This window comes from Ctenocephalides felis, unplaced genomic scaffold (genome assembly GCF_003426905.1).
Source record: "Ctenocephalides felis isolate EL2017-DRISC unplaced genomic scaffold, ASM342690v1 CF-g0.4_SCAFFOLD_01604, whole genome shotgun sequence".
NCBI classification, from domain to species: Eukaryota; Metazoa; Arthropoda; class Insecta; order Siphonaptera; family Pulicidae; genus Ctenocephalides; species Ctenocephalides felis.
Genome location: NW_020537758.1, coordinates 4,384,979 through 4,409,259, shown reverse-complemented (window position 1 = coordinate 4,409,259; position 24,281 = coordinate 4,384,979). Strand labels below are relative to the sequence as shown.

General features: G+C 26.4%; 2 protein-coding genes across 2 annotated transcripts; one reads left to right on the top strand and one right to left on the bottom strand.

Annotated features, from left to right (window-relative positions):
• Positions 1 to 1,661: 1,661 nt before the first annotated feature.
• Positions 1,662 to 23,899, bottom strand: LOC113372777 (poly(A)-specific ribonuclease PARN-like). The gene is made up of 13 exons (XM_026613115.1): positions 23,811 to 23,899; positions 10,552 to 10,866; positions 9,971 to 10,472; positions 9,746 to 9,860; positions 9,481 to 9,651; positions 9,292 to 9,413; positions 9,111 to 9,229; positions 8,806 to 9,033; positions 8,656 to 8,742; positions 8,412 to 8,590; positions 8,261 to 8,352; positions 1,864 to 1,919; positions 1,662 to 1,800 (listed from the first exon to the last, which is right to left on the bottom strand). Exons 2-13 carry the CDS (start codon positions 10,568 to 10,570, stop codon positions 1,694 to 1,696), a joined length of 1,797 nt encoding a protein of 598 aa, XP_026468900.1. The 5' UTR covers positions 10,571 to 10,866; positions 23,811 to 23,899; the 3' UTR covers positions 1,662 to 1,693.
• LOC113372776 (type II inositol 1,4,5-trisphosphate 5-phosphatase-like) lies at positions 10,984 to 22,301 on the top strand. The gene is made up of 15 exons (XM_026613113.1): positions 10,984 to 11,559; positions 11,625 to 11,796; positions 11,864 to 11,983; positions 12,349 to 12,529; positions 13,507 to 13,680; positions 13,745 to 13,913; positions 15,157 to 15,326; positions 15,395 to 15,616; positions 15,687 to 15,822; positions 18,131 to 18,220; positions 18,278 to 18,464; positions 18,528 to 18,763; positions 21,439 to 21,613; positions 21,686 to 21,925; positions 21,996 to 22,301. Exons 1-15 carry the CDS (start codon positions 11,491 to 11,493, stop codon positions 22,136 to 22,138), a joined length of 2,484 nt encoding a protein of 827 aa, XP_026468898.1. The 5' UTR covers positions 10,984 to 11,490; the 3' UTR covers positions 22,139 to 22,301.
• Positions 23,900 to 24,281: the final 382 nt, after the last annotated feature.

Here is a 24,281-nt window from a genome sequence, read left to right as displayed (position 1 = left end):
TCACGTGGTAGAAATAGGTTATGTTGGATAATTAATTTAAAAACTAGTAATTAGAATAATGATAATTATTATTTATTGTTATATAGGAATGGTAGATGAATTTTTTCTCACTGGTATATTTTTAGATTAAATTAATTAATTTACAATCTCTTAATTTAAAAGATGGCAATTACTTATATTTATATAAGTAATAATAATAGTAATAACTAATTAATTTATATATTAAAAAATGTATTAATGAATTGATATAATATAAAAATAAATTAAGTTTATAATAAAAAGAGTATTTAGTATTCAAGTTTATATTTATAGTCATAAATGATAGGCATATAATTATATATGTATAATCTACAAAGTGATATCACTTTCATTAATTTAAATAAAATATATGAACTAAGAATATACTTAATATACATACATATAAAATTTAAAAAAACATTTGAATTGATTTTGAAATATTGGTATTATATATGCAGAAATTATATATATTTAAACTAAATAAAAAAAATGTTTAAATTAAATTCAAAACAAGTTATGTGTAAAAATTAATGAAAAATATATATGTAAATACCATCACATCACATAAAATATTGTTTAATTTAAATAGAAATATATATTTAAACAAAAATAATTATGTAATAAACTGTTATATATGTAGAAAAAATTGCCAATATAGAGTAATTGAATTTTTGTGCATGAAATATAATATTTTTTTAATCTTGTTTTTTTACTTCGTGTGCGATATATATATATATACATATATATATATATATATATAAAAATGATTTGTAATATTTTAATCACACTTCATGACTTGATCGAAAACTCAATTGATTTAAAAAAATTCTCATTTCAAAATCATTTTCAAACAAATTACTAAGTAATGACTTGCATTACTTATAGGCCTAAATTCATATATATTTATATATATATATATATATAAAATAGTATTGAATCCATTATATTTCTAAATATAAGAAAAATAGATAATAAAATTCAACGACATCAATTCTATCTAATTCAGTTCAATTATTCATTTTTAATTTATACTATTTATACAACAAATATACAAATATTAAAATCACTCTTTATTTTTAATATCTATCTAAAATAAAGTATTTAAATTATTTAAATTTTAAAGTGATGTAATTATTAAGTCTTTTATAAAATTATAAATTATTAAAACAATTTTTAAAATGATAAAGCAAAGTCTTGTATACTTATTTTAAGCTTTAATACATTTTTTACTCCTAAATAAAATCTAATTATCTAGTTAAATAATTTTTGAATTATGATCTTATAAGCTCGCTTAAGAAAATATAAGACAAGATTTATTAAGTAAATAAAGTGTCTTAAAAATAAAAATAAAATATTAAAAAAAATGTTTCAATCAACTTTTTTGTTTTTCTTGTACTATGTTATATTAAATAAATAAAACAAATAAAATAAAATAGTAAAAATGAAAAATAATTTAAATAATATAAAATATGTATATAAGTGTACCTATATTAAGATAAACTAACTTATTAATAAATGCGATGGAAAAATTATTATTGTAAATAATCATAACTTAAAAAAAAATGTTGAGGTACCAAGACTTAAAATAAATAAATAAAAAACTTACTTTTATATCAATTCTAACACAAGTATATTTCCTTTTCGTTTGTACAATTTTTTTTTACAAATTTTTCAGTCAATTCCAATCGTCACTTATATTAAAGACTCCACTAGAAGACTTTTGGTTTTTTTCCGCATCGGACTCTGATTTTGAACCTTTTCTTGGTACTTTTGTTGAAGGACCTTTAAGGAAAAAATAGTAATAAATAAATAATAATATAATATAAATATTTATAAAATATTTACCGTATTTATCAAGCTCTGAAGGTTTGAATGAAAATTCTTTCGCTTGGGATGATGACCTGGAATAAAAATAGTTATAAGTAGAAATATTTATATTAATATATATATAAATATATATATATATATATATATATATATATGTCTATTACTATTGGTAGCAATTTGTCGAAGGCAAGAATTCGCAATAAGATTTGCGGTCAAGTCGAGCGGTATTGCGGTAAAACAATCATATCATTTCTTTCTATACTCGATGTTGATTTTTTCCTAGAAAATTTTCTCGACCGAACCGTTTTTTTACGGTTGCATTTGTTTAGAAGAAAAACACGCTAACTGTAGATGATTATAGAGAGAGATTTATGATTTGAAATCGTTGGAAATAGATTATTTTTTCTGTTCTTTATAGAAAATAATAGATATAAATACTATATAATAACTGAATAAACTATTAAATTGACAAGTTATTAGTATTGTTAAATAAATATGATTTTTGGCAAGTTTCTGCCTAAAAGTGTTCAGAACCTGGAACGACGCTTTGTTTTAGGTTAACGCGCATAAGCAAAATCTAGGGAGAATTGTTTTTGTCAAACAACTCACAAATTTTATATAAAAGCACCCCTTTTCGGTTAGATGGGGAGAAACTAGATAAAATTTACTACGATTCCATGCCAACAGTTATATACACTCCTATATAAAAGTTTGGAATAAAACAACTTTGAATTCGATTTTTCATTCTTTAGCAATAAATAGAAAATTCGGGACATGAATATTTTTAAATTATATAATTTAAGTATCTGTTATAGTATATTTCTTATTATTAATTTAATTATAAACAATATTTTGTTATTTATATTTATATTTATATTTATATTGTTATTATATTTTAGAAGAATTGCACCGAAATCTGATATATTTATTATTAAATATTATTATTACGAATAACTTATAGTAAATATTTTTTCATTATATCTTCTTTTTTTACTGTTTAAAAATAATTTTACTGTGTGCAAAAAAAATATTTTTTTGGGCAAGTTTTTCCCTAAAATTGCTCGCAACCTGGATCGACGCCTTGTTTTAGGTTAACGTGCACACGCAAAATCTAGGGAAAATCATTCGTCTGTAAATATTTTTATAAATTGCATGTTTTAATTATTTTTTATCGTATATTTATTATTGTCATTTTAATTTTATATGCAATATTTTGTTATTTACTATTTTAGAAGAGTTACATAGAAACCCGGTATTATTATTAATAAAAATTATAATTACAAATAATTTATATTAAAGATTATTTTAAATAATCCTAAATGCAAATATAACATTTTTTTTATTTTTTCTTTCGTATTTAAAATACTATTTGAAAATAGGGTGTGCAAAAAAATATTTATTTAGAATTTAATTCTAAACAAAATTATGGTATAAATTCTTAGCATTTTCTTGTTATTATCTACTAGTTTTTTGCAGATATTTAAAATAGATACGGTGTGCAAAAAAAATTTTGTTTGGCATTTGTTTGGAATAAATTTAATGTTAGGCAAGATTTTCCCTAAGAGTGCACGCAACCTGGAACGACGCCTTGTTTTAGGTTAACGTGCAAACGCAAAATCTAGGGTAAATTATTTGTGTTTAGTTATGAAGTATAATAAAAAATAAATGATATATATCTAGTGTACTGTCAAAAAATAAAATAAAATTATTTTTAAACAAAAGTTCATAATATTATTGGTGTCAAATTTAAAATATAAAATTTATTTTTTTATTATTATTAAAAAATATATGAGAAAAAATGTGTTAAATTTAAAAGTGATTTTAAACGCTAACATTAATATCAATATTATTATTATTATCATTATTATCTTATCATTTTTAATATTGTTATTCTATTAAATTTATTATTATCTGTCACTTATTGTTTTTCTAGTATTATTTTTATTATTCACAAATTTTATTTATTTTATTTATCAATTTTGTTATTATTATAATTCGCTTTTATTTTATATTAAATTATCATAATATGGATATCATTCTAATGTAAATACTATCCTTTATTTTGTACTCTTTTTTATTTAAATTTATGTTATTGTTCATTATTGTTACTTGTTATTTATGCTATTGTTCATTATTATTTAGCAGTAGTAACAAATATTGTAATTAAAAAAAAAATCATCTAATATAGATTTCTATTCTTTGGTATTTCATATTTTGTAAAAATAACGTCTGTAGATTACGTAATCACCATAAGACACGATTTTAATAAACTTAGATAAGGTTGTTCATTCGAACTCGGCTTGATTAGGTTTTGTTTATTTATTTTTCGTGTAAACATGTATAAACTTCGACGTCTAGTTCATAAGCTCTTATACTTCGTCTATATACGAATAATGAACAAAGTTACAGTATTTATAAGAATCTATTTGAAAACACTTAACATTTCATTACGGTATGGGAAGTTCCAGCAATTTGCCTTAAGACACGGTGCCATACACCACTAGTTACTAAAATTATTATATTATTGAAGTAGAATTTATGTATGTGTATATTATTAAAATGTTACCAAGCTCTGTCAAGTACCGCGATTTCCAATTTGTGTTCTACCATGTTTTCTGCAACAAGGTAACTTAATACTTTATATATACAACAACCTTGTTGTTTCATCACTAAAACAGACAACTTGTTCCCAGATGACGGAACACGTTGTCCAGTCAACGGCTAACAGCAAAAATCGCAAAAAAAATGGATAAAGGATCGAGGTAAAAATATTTACATACACTTTTGCGGCAATTTGCCGCCGAATGGAGAGATAATAGACTCATATAGTCCAAGAGCCAGTAGAAGAAAAAGATATATTTAAGTGACAAGATTTTTAGATACTAAAATTGATAAATTTGCTAACAGATTTATGAGAAATATATACTAAATTCATTTTTAATACGTATCAATATCATTATAATTATACAAATTTGCAACTAATTTTCATGAATATATTCATTAGTATTCATATACAGTGGTACCCCGACTTACGAGTGTTCTGAGTCGCCAAAAAAGCGTTTTGCTGCTTCGATTTCAGAGCAAAATTGGTAATACGAGCTTTGAGTAAGTAAGAGTTTTCCAGGAAAATGTTTTTGGCAAAATGAAAATATGAAAAAATCGTCAGTTTGTTACTATTCATTCATAATTAATAGAAGTGCCTTGGTTGTAATCCGGTAAAATTCCTACTATAACATTATTATGCTAGAGTTTTCAGAAATTTTGTTAAAAGATGTATATATTGTAATATATCAGATTAATCAAAATTTTATTCTTTATTTAACGTCATTAATTGTTTTCTATATTTTCATATAAATTTTCTTAGCAACATGCAATTTTGACATAAAAGTGCATTCGCTGAACTCATTCATAGATAAAGTCGTGTCTGAGATCTACTTAAATGTAAATCTGCATTTTAAAAGCTAAAATTATCGTAAAATTTGTTAAAGAATGTATATATTATTATATATCAGTTTATCGAAAATTTTATTGTCTATTTATCGTTTTTAATTGTTTTTTATACTTTTATATAAATTTTCTTAACTAAATACTGTTTTATCAAAAAAGTGCACGCGCTGAGCCCATTCATAGATAGAATCGTGCCTGAGATCGAATTAAACGCAAATCTGCATTTTGCAAGCTAAATTTAGCGTAATTTTTGTTAAATGATGTATATATTATTATACATCAGTTTATTGAGAATTGTATTGTCTATTTAACGTCGTTACTTGTTTTTTATACTTTCATATAATATTTTTTGCAAAATGCAGTTTCGTCAAAAAAGTGCACTCGCTGAACTCATTCATAGATAGAATCGTGCCTGAGATCGAATTAAACGCAAATCTGCATTTTGCAAGCTAAATTTAGCGTAAATTTTGTTAAATGATGTATATATTATTATACATCAGTTTATTGAGAATTGTATTGTCCATATAACGTCATTGATTGTTTTTTATACTTTCATATAATATTTTTTGCAAAATGCAGTTTCGTCAAAAAAGTGCACTCGCTGAACTCATTCATAGATAGAATCGTGCCTGAGATCGAATTAAACGCAAATCTGCATTTTGCAAGCTAAATTTAGCGTAAATTTTGTTAAATGATGTATATATTATTATACATCAGTTTATTGAGAATTGTATTGTCCATATAACGTCATTGATTGTTTTTTATACTTTAATATAAATTTTCTTAGCAAAATGCAGTTTTATCAAAAAAGTTGAATTCATTCTTAGATAGAATCGAGCCTAAAATCGAATTAAATGCAAATTTGCATTTTGCAAGCTAAATTTAGCGTGAATATTGTTAAATGATGTATATATTATTATACATCAGTTTATTGAAAATTGTATTGTCTATTTAACGTCGTTACTTGTTTTTTATACTTTCATATAATATTTTTTGCAAAATGATGCAGTTTTATCAAAAAAGTGCACGCGCTGAATTCATTCTTAGATAGAATCGAGCCTAAAATCGAATTAAATGCAAATGTGCATTTTGCAAGCTAAATTTCGCGTAATTTTTGTTAAATGATGTATATATTATTATACATCAGTTTATTGAGAATTATATTGTCTATTTAACGTCGTTACTTGTTTTTTATACTTTCATATAATATTTTTTGCAAAATGCAGTTTTGTCAAAAAAGTGCACTCGCTTAACTCAACATAAATGCTATTAATAAGTAAGTCCGCTTGGTATTAGAATTGTTTGCCGCCTATTTATAAATGTGTGTGTGTGTCTATGTGTGTAAATGTTTTCATAAAATGAGAAATATTTGATATACAGGCATCTGCATCGAGTTGGCAGACAATTATAAAGGAGAATGTTGAAATAAATTGGTTCCGCACTTCGTTTGCCGGATTAACTAATGGACAATGACACCTTTACGCACTAAAGCCAAAGGAAATCAACTAAATTACTAAATTCAACTAGATAAATATAAATACACAAACGGAGAGGTGTCCCAGAACTCAACGTCGGGCCAAAATAAAGTAATAAAAAAATATTATACGTAGGCCGAAAATTAAGAGCTTTGTAAGTGCAAACTAGAGCTGTGGTGAAATTATTGACAATTTTTGTGGTTAATATTTATTTATTTTATTAATTCAAAATTTGCATCTGTATTCGTGAATAACATTTCTAAAACCACGGTCAAAAATAATGACACTATTGCCCCAACTTTTCAAGAATCAAGACTTTTTGTTAAAGTATAAATTTAAAATTTTCAAAATTGATCCACTTTGGGAGGTCATCCTTTAAAAAAAATGTACTAAAGTGTGTAGGCAAGATTTATCAAAAGTTGGCGTATTTAATCAGGATTGTAAAGTGGTAAAATACTTGATAACTTTTTATTGAAAGTTTCGAGTGAAAAAATAAAAATCTAAAATTAACATGATTTTTCTTAGTACATTTTACTCACAATCAGTTGAAATATTTCCCGCTTAAGTGAACAAAATTAGTAAAAATTACCCATGATAACCGAAAAATTGTCATAAATTCACTAAAGCTCTAGGTTGCACTTGAAAGCTCATAATTTCCAAAAAAAAAATTTTTTTAATTTTTGTCAAGACAATTAAGGTCAATATATCACCCCGTTTTTGCTTGACGTTGAGTTCTGGGATACCCTGCATATATATATATATATATATATATATATATATATATATATATATATATTTGATAAACAAGTTCTGGATTTTTTTAATAAATTGATATTTTCCGAACAATAAATCCAATAAAGAAAAAGAAAAAAACAATTTGTTTTTGTAGATGTTTAATTACGACGTTTCGGAATTAGATACGTTCCATCATAAGGTTTTTTCTGTCAAAAACATTTTTTTATATAGACTATCACTATAATGATGAAGAAAGTAGAAAATGGTGGATTATTATATAAAATGAATAAGATTGTGGAAGAGATAATAATTATTCATTGTATCTATAAAAATTCACCATTTTCTACTTTTCTTATCAAAAATGATGTCCTGAGGATGAAACGTACCTAGTTCCGAAACGTCGACAATAAATAAATAAAGATGTGGTTTTTCTAAAAACTTTTTGTTTTTTTCAATACTTTTTGGATTCTTTGTTCGAAGCTCTACAAAATATTTACAATTCCAAGACTTTACCATCTAATATATATATATACATATATACATACATATATATATATATATATATATATATATATATTTCCCCATGGAAATAATGTATAAAAATAAAATCATAAAAAAAATCTATTAAAATTATGAAATAACAACAACGCACAAATAAATAAAATATCATATAAAAATAAAACATTCAAGAAAACGGTACAATATCACATTGAAACACAATAAAAACAACGAATAAAAAAATTGGTAAAAATACGAACTCTGATGGTAAACGCCTCTTTTGTCCAACTTTGCACAAAACTTCATCCTTCGATGACAAATGACTGCCTGCTTTCAAATCCACTTTGTGATTCTGGAAAATAAAGAAAAATTAGACTAAACACCGACAAGTGTATTTATTTAATTTTTTACCTTTGGTGTGTTATTTAAATCCGGTCCTTGATTTAATCCTCTGTACTGATAATACGATTGCACTTTATAATTTGTTGAAGTGTTTTTGGAAAATGCTTTTAAAGCTGCAGAAGCATTTTCTTTCCTGTGCAAAGCTACAAAAGCAGTTCCATCTGTCAGCCAAAATACTTGGACAGTTCCTATAAAAAAATTTAAAAATTGTAGACATTTATTTAGCAATTGAAAAGGAAATTAAGTTTTTTACCGTATGCACTAAACAACTGAGAAACATCTGTAGTTTTCCATTCTTTGGGAAAAGTCACATGGAACACATGATTTCGTGAAGGAACAACTGGAATAAATAAAAACATATAAATATAAAATATTATTAATTACAATTTTTTTTATTACGCACCGTCTTTGCCGTTTAATTTCATATACGGAATGTCGTGTAATCGCATCAAGTGTATAGCATTTATAAACGGTGATATAACTTCTAAATCAAAACTCCAATTTTCATCTTCAGTATTTTTTAAATAATTAACCATACTTAAAAAACATTTGCCAGTGATGAAAGCATCATAGGCAGCCTCGTGCTCTTTGCTCTCGTTATCTTTGTAACCGAACTCTTTGTTATCCTGTTCTGTGAAAAATATAATAATTATTAATTAAAGTAATAAAAATAAATTATAAAATTGGTTTGGAGTATTGTATACTTGCCTATTGTAGGAATTTTAAAAGGCTCCTCTGAACAAGTTGCTAACAAGTGTCCCAAAACACTTGAGTTGATTTTATCTTTGAATACTGGTGCGTTTGATAAAACTTTTGTATCAACTATTCTAAAATATAATTTGCATAATTAATAATATATAATTTGCTATGAATAAAATTTTTATGTTACCTTGGGAACAAATCATGTACCAAATCTTTAAAATCTTGATAATCTTCAGGAAGAGGTCCAAAAAATTGTTTTATTATATGCATGATGTCCAGAAGCATATTGTGACCAACTATTAGTTTTCCCTAAAAATATATAAATTATATATTTACTGAAATTTGAATTTTATATTTACTGAAATATTATACATACACTTTGAGAAAGATATTGAATCAACCGACTTAACCCAACACTTTCTTTTAATTCACATTGCTCACGTTCTTTTCGTTGAGCTTCTTTTTCAGCTAATTGTTCTGGCGTTAAAGCCTTTTGTACTACGAGAACTGCATTGTGATTTTCTAATGTTCGTGTTTCTAAAAATAACTGAAATAGGAAAAAATGTATTAAATAATACAGTATACATATATACATATATATATATATATATATATATATATATATAGGAATGTTTTATTACCTTATTTTTAAATCTTGCTTCAAGCTCTTGATACAGCAATCGTCTCAAAAATGAATTACACCGATCAAGTATTAATTCGTTTTCTTCAGACTCCAAAAATTCTTCAACATTTTTACTGAAATCACAGAAAAAGATATTAATTATATTAATTTCAATAAATAAATTTCAATTATCAATTATTACTTTCAATTATCAATTATTACTTTCAATTATCAATTATTATACCTGATTTTGTCCACAAATTCTTTATCATTATCAGGTACAGATATATGATTCTGTTCATTCAAATTCCCTGCCTCCCGCAATTTATTTTTCTCCTCCATTTGCTCATAAAGATAAGACTCCTCATCCTTTGTCAAATAAGGAATACCATATCTAAACAGTTTGTTAAAATCAAAACCTTGTTCCGCAAGAAAGATCATTGAAGAGGTCTGACTTAAAAAACTAAAATTAGCAGCCTGTCGACTGTGAGGCTTTGGAAAAGCATATAAGTTATAACATTTGTTTCGATAAGACTTGGTATCATCGTCGTATGTGAATATAGACAGTCCTAGTTGGATTAGTAAGTGGTCTTTTGAACCGGTTCTGAATTTTGTATAGTACTCGGTTAATGTATCAAAAGGTGTCAATTCTGTATAGGATGTGACGCCTGTGAATTCGCCATCAATTGATATAAAAGTAGCTTTGTCGATATCGTTTTGGATACTCGGAAGTAATTGTTCGAAATCTAAAATAAATATAAAAATTTAAGTTATACAAAATTTTGTAGGTTATGTTTGGTTTGTAAATTTGAGTTTTAAACTTACTTTCACGAGTTACGTCCATGTTGCACAATTATGTATAAAGTTTGATTATAAATCACATTAATTGCTGATATATAAAGTAATTATAGTAAAAATATATAAAAATTAAATATTTAAATGCCGGGTGACAGTTATGTCCAAAGTTGACAGCAAACAAAACTTGTTTGCACCAACTTCAAGCCATTAATAAAATATAATAATATTAAATAATATATAATAAATTATGTATTATAGTTTTAGATTCCACATTAAACTAATAATATATAAGTGTTTTGTTGTTAGTATAGTTTTAAATTTCGGGAAGTATTTGTTCAATATCTGAAATAAAAAATTTGTAGGTTATGTTGTGTTTGCAAATATATGTGTTGAATTTAATTTTATATATTTATATATAGAAATATATTTATATACATAATATATTTAACGCTAATAATAATGTGCATAAACTATGTTTGTATAAAGTATTTAGAGTATAAATAAATAAAAAGTGAATATTTAAATGTTAATGACAGTTTGCCACAAGTTGACAGTTGACATTTGACAGTTCCCAAAACTTGTGCCCTGAAAACTGTGTTTGAAGTTTAAACTATTTTTACGTAATTTAATTAAGTCTTATTTTGTTATACATATATTTATTCTCTTAAAATTCTGTATAAGTCTCAAATTAGATCCGGAGCACCTCTTTACAAATTCCACCTTTGGTTCTTTGTGTTTAATTTGACATCTGTCACTTCAAGGCAATTCAAATCAGACTTATGTGTGAATTTTGCTTCTTATTAAATAAAAAAACGTGATATTTGTTATCAATGAATAAAAAACTCACAAATATCGTCTATACATTCAGATAATTATAAAAAACTGCACTATGCATGTATAATTTAAGTGTCAAACGCGACTGTAAAATAATGTTCAAAATGTTTGCTTGTGATTATTAATTATAATATGAATGACTCTTGTGCAATCAAGTTAATAGTTCAAGAAAAATTCACAGCCGGCGAAGTAGTTGTCAATGTATCCTTATAAAATGTAATATACTACCTCAAATGTGTTATATTGTACTTAATTCTTACACTCAGATTTTAGAAACCCTGTCCCAAGCAAGTCCTTATCAAATCCTAAGTCTAGTCACCTACAAAGGCTCCAGTGCATGTTTTTCTTTCCTAAGTCTTCGCAGTCCCCCGTTGTCCTTTTCTGACCTAACCTTACAGACAGCAGTACCCATCGACAAACAACTCGAATGCAAAATTGGTATTTGTTATATTATTGTGAGTCACCTAGGTATGATTAAGTTCTCAAGAATGTTTTGATATTGTAGATGACCATCCAGATGGGACGGTGATATTAAACATTGTATCAAAGTATCAAATTACAGCACATGTGAAATCTGATACCGATACTGGGCAATTTGTTTCTGAAATATACAGAGCTCAAGAAGGTAAACAAAGGATTAATCAGAGATAAAAATGATGTCACAGAATTTTTTAGTCACATTTATTGTTTGTGCATCAAGCTATTAACACAAATAGTATTTCTTATAATTAATCATTAAAGCAACCACTATCCCTACTTAAACAATTTAAGATGCTAATTAGTTGCGTAAACAATTCCAAACAGTTTTTAGTTTACTCAATACTAATTAAGACACACATTATATTATGTATATGTGTATAAAAAATCTATTGGAATTTTTTACAGAAAGTTTTTACATAAGAGCAAAATAAAACCATAAACTTTATTTAAAACTATAATTTTTTAAATAGTGTTTTTAATTCAATGTGTATTATTATTATTATTGTTTAGGTTTTCGTGCCAGTGACAATTTTGAATGGCTGAAAAGTTATAGTGAGTCCCCAGAGAGCCCTGATTTGGCAGTTTTTCGGCATCAAATCGTCAGGGGGGCTGATTTTATAGCACGAGACATGGCTGCTAAATATCATATGCAGATGAAGGAGAAGGAGTATACTTATAAACAACCTTACACGTAAGAAATGGAAATATAATAAATATTTTATATAGGAAATATCAAATTATGTGTGTATCTTGTTATGCTTTTTTATTTCGGACTTGCTTTGAGGCTTAATTAGAACTGATTTTCGACATTGCGTTGTTTTGTGTTCAATTTAAAAAGAAATTGCTATATTTTGTAATATATATTTTTTATTACATATTTTTATTATATATTTTAAATTTTGTGACATATTACATATTTTTAAATGAGATAAAACTGATTAAGGAAATGCTAGTTGTGTAGTTAACATTCATCTAATTAAAAACCGTTGCAATTTTCTAATAAAATATAATATAAATAGTTCCACAAATATTAGACTTTTTTATCAACAGCTTTTTTTATTTTAATTTTGTTTCTCTTAACTTAATATCGATTTTTTTTTATATATATTTTTTTTTAGCAACATTTTCCCATAATCTCATTGGTTAATAATCTGTTCCATAATAACAACGATTTTCACAATGGACGTCTATTGGTCGTAGCTACAAAAAATTAACCAATAGAACTGCTGCCTCGTTACAATCGATTTGATTGGATAATAAAAGTTACAAAAATGCATGATATTAATTTTTGAACCGTATTTCAAGTTCTACAGTAATTTTAATATAAAACAATTATAGATACAAATTTATGATATTATTTAAAATTGTAGATAATTTATTTATCTACAAGTTAGCTGAAAAATACTTAAGATAAATTTTTTTTCTAGTTTATAAGTTCTAAAAAACCCTTTCTATATTAATAAAATATATATCATATCTAAAAGCGTGCTATAAGAATACACTTTGTAAAAAGAAAATTGAACAAATTAAGCATTTGAAGAGCAAAAGTAATATAAAATTTTCTCACTTAAACACAAAGTACAAAAGAACGTATTCAGTTATTTATTTATTAATTTATTTAAAGCCCATTCAATTAGTTTATAAATTATATTTTTTTTATATTATCAGAATATTTGTGGGTACATGGAATGTAAACGGTCAACCACCACCCCCAGTTTCACTATCACCCTGGTTAGCAAGCGATGTGGAGCCCCCTGATGTTTACGTGGTTGGTTTTCAGGAACTAGATTTATCTAAAGAAGCCTTTCTATTCAACGATACCCCCAGAGAAGAAGAATGGAGGTATTATATATATATATATATATATATATATATATATTAATTACAATGTCTTTTACTATTTCAGTGCAGCTGTAATGCGATCTCTACATCCCGGTGCAGTTTATGTAAGACTTAAAGTTGTACGGCTGGTAGGAATTATGCTGATATTAGCCGTTCAGGAAAAACATAAACAGCATGTACTTTTAGAAGAAATATTTGTGGATACTGTTGGCACTGGCATAATGGGTAAAATGGTAATTGAATAACAAGAAAAAAAATAGTGTGTAGAAGAAATTAAAATTTGTTTTGCAGAAATTAAATTATAATGTTTTTAGACACGTTACAACGACGATTTTTTCAATGTTTTTGTTCCAAAAGTAGAAAATTGGTAAATGCAGTTGTGTAGAGAATTTTATAAGCTTTTCATTGATATAATATAATATAATATATGTATTTTAACAAGTTTTTGCACGTTTTAAACAAAAACCCCAAAAACGTACAAACGTTTCGTTCGCGAAGTTATACGATTTTAAAGTTTGACGATTTTTTTCGTCATATTTTTGTTTCAAAAGTAGAAAATTGGTAAATGCAGTTGTGCAGAGAATTTTATAAGCTTTTCATTGATATAATATATATATTTTAACAAGTTTTTGCACGTTTTAAACAAAAACCCCAAAAATGTACAAACGTTTCGTTCGCCAAGTTATACGATTTTAAAGTTTGACGATTTTTTTCGTCATATTTTTGTTTCAAAAGTAGAAAATTGGTAAATGCAGTTGTGCAGAGAATTTTATAAGCTTTTCATTGATATAATATATATATTTTAACAAGTTTTTGCACGTTTTAAACAAAAACCCCAAAAATGTACAAACGTTTCGTTCGCCAAGTTATACGATTTTAAAGTTTGACGATTTTTTTCGTCATGTTTTTGTTCTAAGTGTTGAAAATCGTTATATGCAGTTATGTAGAGAATTTCTTAAGCTTTTCATCAATATCAAATAAAATTTATGTATTCTAACAAATTTTTGCACATTTTAAAGAAAAACCCCAAAAGCGTACAAACATTTCGTTCAAGTTATACGATTTTAAAGTTTGACGATTTTTTTTCGTCATGTTTTTGTTTCAAAAATTGGTAAATTCAGTTGTGTAGAGAATTTTATAAGCTTTTTGTTGATATAATATAATATATATGTATTTTAACAAGTTCTTGCACGTTTTAAACGAAAACCCCAAAACATTTTGTTTGCAAAGTCATACGATTTCAAATTTTGACGAATTTTTTCGTCATGTTTTTGTACCAAAAGTTGCAAATTGGTAAATACAGTCGTGTAGAGAATTTTATAAGCTTTTCATCCTTATAAAATAAGATTTATGTATTCTAACAAATTTTTGCACAACATTCTCAGACAATGTTTGAAATACATCCACTCACTTTGCCTCTTTCTATTCCCAATGGACCCTCTAGAAGTTTTACTTCAAATAATTTTTTTTTCTTAGGGCAACAAAGGAGGAGTAGGTCTACACGTAGAATTGCACAGAACCACTTTATGTTTTGTCAATAGCCACTTGGCAGCTCATCTTGAGGAATACGAGAGACGAAACCAAGACTACAAGGATATTTGCAGTCGTATGAGGTTCAATCAAAATATCACCCTGGACCAACACGAGTAAGATAATAAAATATTTTTTATTACAACCAAGTAGTTATTTATAAATTTTCATGTCTATTCAACAGTCAAGTCTATTGGCTAGGAGATTTGAACTATCGTATCACTGATTTGGATCCTGATCATGTAAAAATCTTATTAGAAGCAGAAGACTATTCAACTTTATTAGAAGCTGATCAATTACGCGTCCAGCATTCTAATAAAAATGTTTTTAATGGCTATGAAGAGGGCCAGATTACCTTTAAACCTACTTATAAGTATGATCCGGGGACTGATCAATGGGATTCTAGGTAAAATGAGGATTTGGGATAAGTGGTTTGTGGACTTGAATAGTAATTATTTTTCTGGGTTTTTTATTAGTGAGAAAAATAGGGCTCCAGCCTGGTGTGATCGTATTTTATGGCGAGGCAATGATATTAAACAAATTGCTTATAGAAGTCACCCGCAGTTGAGATGTAGTGATCATAAGCCTGTCAGTGCACTATTTGAATCACAAGTAAGAATTGTAATATATAAAATATATATTGAAAATTGGTAAATGCAGTTGTGTATAGAATTTTATAAGCTTTTCATCGATATAAAATAAATCACATGTATTTAAACAAGTTTTTGCACGTTTTAAACAAAAACACTAAAAGCGTACAAGCATTTCATACGCTAAACTATACGATGTTAAAGTTTGACGACTTTTTGCGTCATGTTTTTGTTCCAAAAGTTGAAAATTGGCAAATGCAATTAAGTAAACAATTTTATAAGCTTTTTATCGATATAAAATAAACTACATGTATCTTAACAAGTTTTTGCACATTTTAAACAAAAACCCTAAAAGCGTACAAACATTTCGTTCGCCAAGTTATACGAGTGGAAAATTTGACGATTTTTTTCGTCATGGTTTTGTTCTAAAAGTTGAAAATTGGTAAATGTAGTTGTGTAGATAATTTTATAAGCTTTTTATCGATATGAAATAAAAGATATGTAATTTAACAAGTTTTATACATGTACTTGTATTATGCCAAGTTATTCGATTTTAAAGTTTGATGATTTTTTCGTCATGTTTTTGTTCCAAAAATAGAAAATTGGCAAATGCAATTAAGTAGAGAATTTTATAAGCTTTTTATCGATATAAAATAAACTACATGTATCTTGTTACTGTACTAGTACTTGTATTTTGTTCGCTAAATTATACGATTTTAAAGTTTGACGATTCTTTTCGTCATATTTCTGTACCAAAAGTTGAAAATTGGTAAATGTAGTTGTGTAGAGAATTTTATAAGCTTTTCATCGATATAAAATAAAATATATGTATTTCAACAAGTTTTTGCACATTTTAAACAAAAACCCCAAAGGCTTACAAACATTTCGCTTGCAAAGTTATACGTTTTTAAAGTTTGACGATTTTTTTCGTCATATTTTTGTTCCAAAAGTTGAAAATTGGTAAATGCAGGTGCGTGAAGAATTTTATAAGCTTTTTATATATATATAACAAAATGTATGTATTCTAACAAGTTTTTACAAAATATATATAAAAATTGTGAAAGAATTAAACATAAAGATCTCAACTTTTATCGATCAAGACACAATTTAGAAAGTTTATGCAACTGGCCTTAAGGCAAAATGCCACTTACACCTAGCTATTCATTATTTTCGTATGTAAATTCACTAAATTTATTGTCAAATATATTTGTTTTTTTTTAATTAATAATTCATTTAATATCTTCTATATATAAAAATAAGTCGGGTTTTCCTTCCTGACGAAATAACTCCAGAACGCACGTACCGATTTCGACAATTTTGCATTCGTTGGAAAGGTCTTGAGCTCCGCAAGGTTTATAGCTAAGAAAATTAGTTGTGCATGGCATCGTGCCTTAATGCAAGCTGCTGGAACTTCACGCACCGTAATTAAGAATTCGAGTAATGACATTAGTGAGAATTATTAGAATTATGCTTGGTTAAGTCAACGAGCAATTCTTGCCGCAAAGAATAATGATGTACACGCACTGAATTTCACCATTCAATCAAAAATTGCTGGCGATTTGGTGACATACCAATGATTCCGACTGGTCTTCCGTTTGACTTCAAACGATTGCAATTTCCAGTTCGCCTTGCGTTCGCAATAACAAGTCGCAAGGCCAATCGCTTAGTATTTGCGGGATAAATTTTAAATAGATTATTTAAAAAATCATTGTTTTGCACATGGGCAGTTATACGTTGCCTGTTCACGAGTTGGAAAACCATCCGCTTTGTTTGTGTTAACGTCAGATCAAAAAACAAAAAATGTGGTTTACCAAAGGGCACTTCAATGAAACGGATAATTTGCGGATTCACTTTCATTTACTTAGAGAAGTTCAACTAAAAAACACTTCATTTTTGTAATCGAAATAAATTCATTACTGTTGTATAATAAAATCACATTTTTCCTTTTCAAATATAAAATAAACAAAAAATTTCTTCATCTTTCTCACGAAACCATCTGGTGGCGAAACGGAGTTCATCGGGTTTGCTAGTATATGTATAAAATTATTTGTTTATAAAATGTATAACATTTATTTCACATCATTTATATTATTTATAACTTTTAAACTAATTGTGCAAAACTAATAGTATATTTATTTATTATATTTTATTGCTGAATTAGTAGAAAACTGTCTAAAAAATAATATTTACTAATAGTATAAAACTCTGTCTAGAACAACTCTCTATACTTATAAATGATGAAGTCAAACTATTATAAAATATTATTTTTTATAATAAAATAGAATAAAATATAAAATGCCACTTACATCTAGTTCTTTACCACTTTTCAGATGGTTGTAGTTGACGAAGCAAAATATAGAAAAACACACGAAGACGTTATGAAGCAATTGGACAAATTAGAAAATGAATTTTTGCCCCAGGTAATTTTATTAAAAAAAATCTATTTGAACAAATAATTTGTAAATTTAATTTTTCAGGCAACTGTAGATAGAACAGAAATAGATTTCGGTGACTTGTACTTCATGGAGCCCCGTTGTCAAGAATTAACAATAGCAAATGTAGGACAAGTGAATGTTAGATTCGAATTTATTAAAAAATTAGACGACACTAGTTTTTGTAAAGAATGGCTACACGTAGACCCGTATACATATACAATTAAACCAGGTATAAAAATTGTATTACCATTATAATTATATCAATCAATTAAATCTTAATTTTGTTTCTCAGGTGATAAATGTGATGTACGTCTGACTGTGATGGTTGATAAAAGGAGCGCTTGTAAATTAAATTGTGGCCAGGATAAACTTTACGATATATTAGTTTTGCATTTGCAAAAGGGTAAAGATATATTTATAACGATAGCAGGAAATTATCAAAGGAGTTGTTTTGGGACTTCTATAGAAGCTTTGGTGCAGGTCAATGTTCCTGTACGGGAATTAACACCCAGTAATCTTATTGAATTGGTAAGGGAAAATGATAAATGAATTATAAATATTTATATATATATATATATATATATATATACTAGCTGACCCAACAGACGTTGTCCTGTACCCATGCCTAAAAACTCCAATTTTTTAAGAACCTATACTGGTATTTACCGTTTAGTTAAAAATAATCATTAATGTTTTACACTAAAATCTATACCGAAATGTATGTACAATTTTTACACTTAAATTTCAATTATACAGTAAAACCCAATTCAGCTACATCACAACATATACCATATATCAAACAGATAAATATCGAAATATGATTATTAACATTGTATATAAATAATTATACACAACATTTTTTTGAACGAATTTATTTTTAACTTCCCGTAGGGTAAGTTATTGTAATGGGCCGAAAATCGGAATTGAAATTTTTTACATTTCTCGACGTTTTGAAGGTTTCTGAACGTTTTGGCATACTTCAGAAAAAATGGATGTGTGTGTGTGTGTGTGTGTGTGTGTGTGTGTGTATGTATGTATGGATACAAATTTTCGCCCACGTTTTCGGGCGTACGGATCAACCGATTTGAATGGTTTAAAAAACATTCGATTCCTATTAATAAGGAGAAGAGCTGATTAGTTTTTGGCAAAGACAGGTCCAGCAGTTACGGAGATAAGGAGCAAAGAGTGCAGAAAATAGAAATCGAGTTTTTGAGAGAACGGAGCATCCGATTTGAATGATCTAAAAAACATTCAATTAGTAATAATTGGGAGAAGGGTTTATTAGTTTTTCGCAAAGGCAGGCCCAGCCATTACGGAGATACAGAGCTAAATATACAAAAAATGGCAGTTTTTAAGAGAACTAAGCGTCCGATCCAATTGATTCAAAGAACTTTCTGCTTGTCTTAACAAAATAATTGATTTTGGAAAAAAAAAATTTTGTACCATTTTTTTTTTTTTTTTTTTTTAATTTTTATTATATAGAAAATAATTCAGATTTTATTTTTAATTCTGACTATAGTTCTAATATACTTTAAACAAATAATTTCAACTCTGCAATTCAGTTTATATAATTCTTATAAATATTAGACAATGTTACAATATTTATAATAATCTATTTGAAAACATTCAATATTCCTCGAACATTTCGTTACGGTACGGGGAGTTCCAGCAATTTGCCTTAAGGCACGATGCCACCCACCCCACTAGTTAATATATCAATTAATGATATACAATATTTTTTGTCAGATCTGTAGGTGCATAACTAATTAAACTGTTTGTACTTTTAACTCTCGAGTAAGACACATATAGTTAATAGTATATTAGGCCATGACTAAAACGTGCATTTTTTAAGTTAATTTTGCAAAATAACTGTAAATAATTAACTGTATATAGCCGATTGGCGTATAATAAATGAATAAATAAATAAATAAATAAGTAAATAAATAAACAAAAGAAATCCATTTTCTGCCCTTGTGACTTGGAGTTCCATCTAACAATTTATATGGTTTTTTAGATAAATATCGAACAGTGTAGCTTATTGCTCAAACCTAACCGTTCTTTGCATTTGAACAATTGAATATTAACACAAATTCCATACTCCAGACTAAACCGTAAAAGAAACGAAAACATTCTATTTGGATAAACTTTGCCGAATAAAATTACGAATAAAATGATATATAAATCGTTAAGTGTGTTCATATAATTTTCTCGAGATTTTCTCGTTTTCCTTGAATTTTACTACTGCAACTCGCCTGTAGGCCACACTGTTAGGAATTCGAAGTTGCGAAATATGGGAAAAGATCTAAGAATTTTGAGACCTTTCTAACGATGTATAATACTTTGTTTTCTTTAGAGAAATATTGAATAGTGTAAACTGTGAACTATTGAATATTCACACAAATTGTTTTCTACAATCCAAGCCGTGAAAGATACGAAAAAACTTTGTTCGGACGAAAGATGCAGATTAAAATTACGAATAAAATGATATATGAAACGTTAATTGATTCTACGTTTTAGTTAGAAAACGTTTGTATGTAAAAAAGAAAAGGGCTGTTTTTAGGGTTTTCACGGCAATTATTCGATTTTTTCTCGCCGTAAGAACCATCCTTGGACATCAACAAACATTTAAAAAAAAGAATTGGCCAAATTGGTCTAGGCGTTGTTGAGTTATGCGCTTACCAACACATTTTGCGATCCATTTTTATATATAAGATATATTAAAAAAAATTTGCATCAGAGTCTTGAAGGAATAATTAGTAGAAATGATTTATTAAATGAAATAGATGTATTTTTTTCCTAAAATAATTTTTCCTGTCGCCTCATTGGTTTCTAATCTGTTTCCTAATAACAACGACTTTCCCTAATGACGTAAAGTGAATGCCTATTGGTCGTGCCTTGAACAGATTAACCAATGGGATTGCAGTGTCGTTAGAAACGTTTTGATTGGATAATAAAAGTTACAAAAATATATTTTTAAACCATTTTTCAAGTTTTACAGTAATTTTGATATAAAACAAATGCATATACAAAATTATAATGTTAGACAAAATTGCAGATAAATTATTTATCTACAAGTTAGATAAAAAATACTTCAAATTAAATTTATAGTGAATTATCGATTGCATTTAAAGCGCAAAAATACTTAAATTTCTTAGAAAATTAAAACAAGATTTCATTTATAATTTATCTTTTCTCTTATTTAGGAGTCCTCGACACCAAGTAAAGGCAGTTACTTCATACCAAAAGAAATCTGGTTCCTGGTGGACCATTTATACCGTTACGGTTTAAGACAACCACGACTGTTTGAAGAAAGATGTTTACCAAGTGAACTCATAGCAATTCGAGAGTGGTTGGATAATGGTTCATTGCAACCTTTACGTATCCTTTCTAATTTACAATCAATTAATGTCCTTGAAAACCAATTTTCCTTAACTATGATGTATCAAATAGCTGGCAGTGTCCATTCAGTAGCCGAAGCTTTGCTACTTTTGCTGGACAGCTCAAGTGAACCGGTTATTCCTTACGGAATGCATGGGGCAGCTTTAAATTGCTCACATAGTTATTCGCAAAGTCTGCAATTGATAATGCGTTTGCCAGAACTTAGAAAAAATGTTTTTCTGTATATGTGTGCATTTTTACAAGAACTTTTGCAATATGCCAAAGAAAACGAATCGGATTCTAAAACCTTAGGTAAGGGATAAATGAAATATGTATTCATATGAATGAATACCTAATCATTTATTATCTATTTTTTCCTCAGCAACTTTGTTTGGTACAATTTTCTTAAGAGACACTCCAAAAAGTGGTTCGACAGTACAACCGAAGTCTGATAGACAAAAATCGAATTTTGTGCACCATTTTTTAATTAATGATCAAAGCGATCTCATAAATTTAACACATTGAGCAGAGTATAAAAACAATTATTATATACTTAATTAATATATATAATTACATTAGTTACCACTATTGGAAGAAAGTTAGCCACACGCTTAAAATAATATAAGATATTATTTAAGCCGGAAGTATTTTTGCCATTTGTTAAGTTCAAACTTTAATAGGCCTACACCGTTAGATCAATTATATTGAATTCGAACAATTTTAGCTTATATACAATCAGTGTTTAAAACACAATTACTAAAGTATTTTGATAAAATTAATAGGGAATATTTTTTACAGCCGATTTTGTGTACTTATATATTTTCAATTGTATATTTAAATCTTGTTTGTTTGCTACTTCAAGTACGTACCAATCATTGATTGATTATTTTGAACAATAATATTTATATTCATTTTATTATATTTATCGTCTCATTCATTCCTGATTGTATTTATTATGTTGAAATAAATATATAAAATAATAAGAGATGTTTCATATTTTTATCTGTATATATATATGTGTATATATATATATATATATATATATATATATATGTATATATATATATATGTATATATACTAGCTGACCCGGCATAGGTATTTCTAATCAATTTCTAGCGAATCAAATATATATAATAACGAGAAATCCAAAAAATAAAAAAATCAAGAAATTCAAAATTCAAAAAACAAAATCTAAAAATTCAGAAGTCCAAAAAACAATAAATCCGAAAAACAAAAAATCCAAAAAATAAAAAAAAATTAAGAAAACAAAAAATCCAGAAAAAAAAATCAAAAAAACAAGGAATCCAAAAAAAACAAAAATCTAAAAAAAAAACAAAAAAATCAAAAATTGAAAAAAACAAAAATCCGGAAAAATCAAAAAAACAAGAAATCCAAAAAAATCAACAAATTCAACATTCAAAAATCAAAAAATTCAAAAAATTTATAAAACAAAAAATCCAGAAAAAAATCCAAAAAACAAAAAATGAAAATTCAAAAATCCAAAAGATCAAAACTTCAAAAAAAAAAGAAAATCAGAAAAATGTAATAGCAAAAAATCTAGAAAATAAAAATTGCAAAAAACGAGAAATTCAAAAAACAAAAAATCAACAAATTCAAAAAACAAAAAATGCAAAGAACAAAAAATCAATATATATATATATATATATATATATATATATATATATCAGTATGAAAAGTAGACGAATTGTTTAATTCAAACGTTATCTTGTATGCATATTAATTAGTATTTTAATTCTAAATAAATTTACATAAGGCTGTGAGTCACAATTGTGACGCGATAATAAAAATATAAACATGAAAATGATTTATAATTTATTACAGGTCGTTGATTTTGTATATATATATATTTTTGTATATATATAGTTCGTATATATTTTATTAAAAACTATGAATTATATATATATATATATATATATATATATATATATATATACTTTCGTGCAATAAAATATATAATTGTGATAATAGTTAGTAGGAATAATTAAAATTACAGAACCCAAATTATTCTACTCAAAATTAACCTGTCACAGGTAAATATTAAGGGTTTTTATTTGAAACCAAAATTGAGTTTATATACTATGTAAAAATATTATCATGTTATCATATTAAATTTGCGCTATCTATGTTAAATTTATCCATATTTTATTCTAAGAACAGTAAAATCAAAAGACTTACCCAAGTGTTCGACGTCTTGTCACAAACCCACTACAAAAACACTTATAAAAGACATTTTTATAAAGAAATACTGTTACATAACTATTCACTTATCAACAGAAATACTTTAGTGCGACTGCAAGGACTAAATAACGTTATTTTCGGCATAAAAACACTGAATAAAAATACCTGTCAGCATTTATATTACGAACGAACCGCCATATTGAATTATTAGTCAACGTTTTGCAATGTGACTAACATTAAAAAAAATAATATAAATTAATATTTATATAATATTATAAAATAACTTTATAAATAATAACGACATATGTATGATTAATTTAATTAATTATGTATAATGGAAAATGTTACAATTAAATAAAATAATACAAAACTCATTTCAAAAAATTGACGTGAAGTTAGTTGAATAAAATTTAAAAAAATTGAAGTGAAGTTGGTTGAATTTCAATTCAATTGTATTATTTAATTAAT